Source organism: Carcharodon carcharias, chromosome 11 (assembly GCF_017639515.1).
Source record: "Carcharodon carcharias isolate sCarCar2 chromosome 11, sCarCar2.pri, whole genome shotgun sequence".
NCBI classification, from domain to species: Eukaryota; Metazoa; Chordata; class Chondrichthyes; order Lamniformes; family Lamnidae; genus Carcharodon; species Carcharodon carcharias.
In genome coordinates, this window is record NC_054477.1 from 116,685,678 (window position 1) to 116,691,677 (window position 6,000).

The 6,000-nt window shown below is 38.3% G+C and overlaps 1 protein-coding gene across 1 annotated transcript in view; it reads left to right on the top strand.

Moving 5' to 3' along the window:
• Positions 1–5,257, top strand: part of tnfsf13b (TNF superfamily member 13b) — a 43,656-nt gene extending 38,399 nt beyond the window's left edge. Inside the window, exons 5-7 of the mRNA XM_041198624.1 lie at positions 2,035–2,144; positions 2,227–2,377; positions 2,467–5,257. Coding sequence (XP_041054558.1) covers positions 2,035–2,144; positions 2,227–2,377; positions 2,467–2,579 — 374 coding nt within the window. The 3' untranslated portion in view covers positions 2,580–5,257. The remainder of the gene's footprint in view (positions 1–2,034; positions 2,145–2,226; positions 2,378–2,466) is intronic.
• The last annotated feature ends 743 nt before the right edge of the window (positions 5,258–6,000 follow it).

Genomic DNA, 6,000 nt, shown 5'->3' on the forward strand with positions numbered 1-6,000 from the left:
AGATCTGTCCACACACGGGAAGCGTACCTTCATCATCCCAAATGTTTGCTCTCTTACAAGTCTCATCGATATTTGGCTTTCATTGTAGCACTCTTGGGCCTTGTTTCTTGGGTGCCTCACAGGTGTTATCAGCCACAGTTTAAGCGAGTCATCTTTGTCTGCTGGAACATGTCAGTCTATTCTGAGGTCAGAAGCGCTGAGGGAGCGTGGAATGGATGAATGAATCACGACAGCTCCCTGGGAATCTGCATGGTTACCTTATTGTGATGGTACATGAGCTGCACATCAATGGAGTGGATGCCCTTACAGCTCTCAAAGACTCCTGGGTGATCTACTGAAATTGCCATGTGTGCGGTCATTCACACCATGCACCTATGAGAAGCTAATCAGAGCCACAAACCCAAGCAGCTGCTTATTGTGACTGACATCATTGCTTGCAAAGTTTATGTTTTCCTTACCCTGGCAAACATGGCATTGGTTACCTGTGTGATGCATTTGTGGAAGACTGACTATAATATTTTGCAAATATCTCCTGAAGTTTCCTGAAAGGATCTAGGAGTGAAAGAATTGTGGGCAGTTGGTCACTTTTACAGCCACTGGAAAAGTTTGACCACCAGATCCACTTGGTAGTGGGTATTCCAGTAGATTGCAAATGGCTGCGACAACTTGACATGATACCCTGAACCTGCTGAGGCACTGGTGTTCAGACATGTCCAAGAAGCTATTGCCCCCTGCAAGCTGTATCAATGTGCTCATCTCTTTTCTCCTGTGAGACGGTCCCACTGTTCAGGTGCTCTTGCTGGTGTTGGTGCTGCTGCTCATTGTGATCCACATCTACAGTCCAAGGTAAAGCATTGTATACATCACATGCTGATCTGATGTATGACAGATGGAAAGTGGAGATCAGAAAAGCAAACCTGCAAAGAAATGAATGTGATCTCCATTGTAGTCAGAGGCCCTTCCAAAGTAGTAAAAATGTCCTGTAAAATACTGGAAATACCCTCCAAAGTGGTGAAAACACACTCTCAGAACATGTCCTGTGAGCAAAGTCTTTAACTTTGACAAGGAAGCAGATAAGGTGTTTGTGAGAATTTTTGCCTGTCATTTCCCTGATCCCCTCAATTGCCTTTGTGTTCTCGCCTTGTTTTCACTATCGAATTTAAGGAAATACAGGATACAGGTGCACAAAACAATTAAGTTGAAAACCCCTGTTTAAATACTGTTAGTGAACTTATATTTAAATTGGGAACCTGCGCCCGAGGGAATTTTTCACCCACAAGTGAGTGAACTACAATTAAATGCAAAAGTCGGTGGATTGGAGCTGGCTTCTTGACATGTTGTCAATTTCAATGCTTAACCAGCCATCTGCCCCCAAACCCACTTACTCTTTGAAGTTAAAATTCTCCTGATAACTCTATTTCTCTGCCTACAGTTTCTGCCTGAGCTGATGAGTCTTTCCATCAATTTCTGTTTTTATTTCAGATTTCCAGCACTACAATATTGTGCTTTATTTTAATAAAATCTTTTTGTTTTGTTTTTCTACCTCAATTTTCTTATAAAAATGGAAGTCTACCATATTTTTATCTCTACCTCTCTAAAGGGTACTGATTCTTGCCAGATTATGGTTCATAGGGGAGTAGAAATCTTTTAATATTACACAAAGGTGGTCATATTACATGTGAGCCAATATAGTGAATGTCAACAGCCAATTCAAATTATAGTGAGGGTGTGGGGAAACCAGAAACAAGTTGGATACTGTGCTCTTCCATCACCTACACGTGTACTTTCGAGCCCGGATCAAAGGATAATGGTAATCCTAACTCATTTCCCCTCTGCTACAGCTTAAGGAGTATGGAGCCCAATCACAATCTGTCTGTAATTGCTCTGACAGACATGGGTTAATGCACCACAGAACAGGGAACAAACCTGGCATCATCTTCAGTTTCTTTAGTTGCCTTCAATAATTTTTTTTAAAATGTACAACGTTTTAACTTAAATACTCGCTAATGAGTTTTATTTTAATTTATATTATAGAGGAGACAATTGTCCCATGGATTCTAAGTTTAAAAAAAGGAAATGCACTTGATAAAAAGGATAACAAGATCTTGGTTAAAGAAGCTGGCTACTTTCTGGTGTACAGTCAGGTAAGTTGAGTTTTTATTGCTCTGAGATTTGCATTTAAATGATTAGCAGACTGCTGGATTTACCGTGTCCTTGAATGTCTAGGTGTGGTATAAGGACAGTACTTTTACGATGGGACATTTTATCCAGAGAAGAAAGGCCAGCAGTGTTGGCAGCGAGCCACGTACCATAATCCTATTTCGGTGCATCCAAAACATGTCCGCCTGTTGCCCAAATGATTCTTGCTTCACTGCTGGTATGGATTTATATTAGAGTTTGAGTTGGCTTATTTAAATATTGTTTGTTTCTGTCACAATATCTGATCAACTATTTCTTTTCAATCAGGCATTGCAAAACTTGAAGTGGGCGATGAGCTTGAACTTGTAATACCACGAATACAAGCACAAATTGCATTAAATGGTGATGGTACTTTTTTGGGGGCAATAAAACTGCTTTAACTGTTGGCTAAGGCAGTAGTGGAAAAGTGGTTTCTTCCATTTAAAGAAAAAGAGAGAGAACTAAGCATAGTGTCCTGTCAATATCAACTTCCTTCTTGGCTTGTAGTGATTGACATGTGGATGTAACACATTTCTGAAAATCAAATTGGGTTTCTTTATCTCTGTGCAAAAAAGTAATTGAAAGGAGCAATTGCAAATAGAATCTGTAAAATTGTTTACATAATTTCTTTTGTCATGTTTGATGCCTTATGATTTTAACTGTGTGAACCCTCCTTTATTGCTTCACATCTAAGATGGTTTCATACAAACAAAACAAATGACAAGAACTGAGGAAAGATAAATGGCTTGCCAGTACAGTATTGCTTTTAATTATGGTGAACATCATTGCTTTGTGCTCAATGGGATTGAGTTTCTTGAACTTCAGGTTGTCCCAACCTGAGATTTTTCAGTTCCTCTGTTAATAACACCTGAAGAAACAGTGTTCCCATAAAGTAACAAATATATAAGAAAATAGGGAAGTATGTGTGACATAAAACTTAGTTCAGGGGATGACTACTAATCAACACGGCTCAGTGGTTGAACACTCTCCTCTGATACAGGAAGTTGTGGGTTTAAACCCTATTCCTGAATCTAAGCTTCCACATCAGTGCAATAATAAGAAAATGCTGCATTGTTAGAAGTGCTATCAATCATTAAACTAATGTACTGTTTGCCTATTCAGTTTATTATTATGGTAATGCCAGGGTGTTATTCAAAGTAGAAGCAGCAAATTTGCCTCGTGTACTGGCCAATATTTTCCTTCAAGCAAACCATTCCCAAAGAACAAATTAACTGCTCACTTTTTTCACTAACTGCTTATGGGACCTTATTATGCACAAAGCAACTGCCAACCATACAAAGATAGTGACTATTCTTCAATAAGTAATCAATGTCTGTCTATCATTTTGGGACATCTTAATGTTACAGATAGGAGAGAGACAGAGACAGGCAAAACTGTATTTCTTTCCTCTCACCAACTGTTCAAGTTAGCAAAATTGCCCTCAAGATGTGGGCAACACTGAAGAGATCCCATTTATTGCTAATCTCTAGTTACCTTAAGAAGATGGTGGTTAATCATCTTGAATTGCTGTAGTCTTTATGTTGATTGTGCTGTCATGAAACCATTATGTAAGGATATCCCCACAGAACCCACTACAGATGTAGCCTGTAGTTGTTGCTTTCTTTGTAAAACCAACACGTCATCACCATCTCCCACACGTAAAGAAAGCAGAAAAAAAAGAGCAGAAATGAAGAATTTGGACTTTCAAAATGAATTCTTAATACCAGTTTTAAGGAAACAAAAGGTTGGGCTAGAAATCCTGGATTACTTGCTCAGAGAGCAGAGTTTGGTTAAAATGATTAAGAACAAAAGATTGAGGACAGAATCGTTAAGCTTGACTGTTCAAGGAGGTAGATTGGAAAGTTTTGAAAAGTAATATGTTGCTCCAGATTACTGAAGCATGAATTACTTTTGTGGAAATAAAGAAGAGGTTAACTATAAAACAGCTGGGTAAGCTTGAAAGACAGTCCTACAAATGTGCAAGTTGCTTTTGCAACAGAGAGAATGGAGAACTATCAGCACCTTGTTTTGCCAGTAAGAGCAATATAAAACCAGCCATTTTAATAATTTTGTGGAGACAGTTCAGGAGAAGAAGAGACGGTCAATGAGACAGACCAGAAGAGAACTGAGGAAGTCATCAATGAGGAATGAATTCTTCAATCTTCTGAAGCAGAAGAATTCTGAGTTTTGAAAAGCAATTTTTCTTTCAAAAAGATTTCATAAATAGAGACATTGAGAACAAAAGCAGCAAAGCTATGCTGAACCCTAACAAAGCTCTGTTTAGGCTTATTTTTCAAAAGCAACATGAAGAAAAACTTTTTCATGCAACAAGTGGTTAATGTCTGGAGTGCATTGCCTGAGAGTGGGTTGGAGGCAGGTTCGTTTGAAGCATTCAAGGCGGAAACAGACTGTTATCTGAAAAAGAAGAATGCACAGAGTTATGGAGAGAAGGTGGGGGAATGGCACTGGGTGAGTTGCTCATTTGGAGAGCTGGCACATACACGACGGGCCGAATTGCCACCCCTTGTGCTGTAACAATTCTGTGATTCTGTGAGCTGCAATGCTGACTAAAATTGTAAGCAACTTCATTGGTAAAAGTTGTGTTTTAAGGTTAATAAAACCAGTTGTTAGAAATGTTTAAGGGCTCGGTTGAACTTACCTAGGATTATCCTAGAGAGTAAAGAGAAATGAGGAACCATGCGGAAGAACAAAGATAGAAATAAAAATATGCTAAGAGGAGATAAACAAAATAGTATAAAAAATGAATCAATACCAGAATGAAATCGGACTACTAAGCAAATTACCACATTCTCTAACTTAACTTGTGCAAGACGACAGGAAAATTCTTGAATTAAGAATCTTGAACATGCTTGTACTTCCTGTCATATTTGATACAATGCTCTCAGTATTAAACTTCCATATTATCATGCGAACATTAAAGTTTCCTATGTACATATTTATGATTCAATTTACCTATGTAAACAGTTGCTGTAATTCTTTGCTGATTAATCAATCAAATACTTTTTTCCAGTTGATTTTCATTCCCCATTTTCTTCAAACTTACAATACCCAAAATAAGGATTTAAACTAAATAAAATTTACATATTTACAACAATAATTTACCTATTGAATTATCTTTTTAGTACCTGTATTCTTGTTTTCTATTATTAAGCCTCAACCTCTAACGAAGGGATGTCCTCTCGTCTTGTGAAGCTTTGGAGTTTTCTTTGTTTCTTTCTGAAAAATAAAATGTGGCTTAAATTTTAAAATATTAATTTGCAATTATGAAATGCTCAGTCAGACAGAACTTGTGAGTAATATATTGTGATTCCCAGCAATTTGAAATATACTGTCCAATAACATCCGAGCTATAGTTGTAGAGTCATAGAGTCTTTTACTGCACCAAATGAGGCCATTCGGTCCATTGGTTACCTGTGAAGCAATTTAGTTAGTCCCATTCTTCCACTCTTGTTTCCTTGGCCCTGCAATATTATTTCCTTCAAGTACCCATACAATTTCCTTTTGAAATCATTGATCAGCTCTCTTCCACCTTGTGAGCAGCAAGTTCCAGGTCATCACCACTCGCAATGTAAAATAGTCCTTCCTCATATCTCCCTGCATCTCTTGCACAAAGGAATATGTCTGTGTCTCCTAGTCCTTGTAACGTCAACTAATGGGAACAGTTTTTCCTTGCCTACCTCATCCAAACCTGCCATAATCTTGCACACCTATCAACTCTCCCTTCTCTTCTCTTTGCTCCAAAGAGAACAACCCCAGCTTCTCCTGCCTAAGCTTGTAGTTAAAACCCTCTCCCACCCCTGG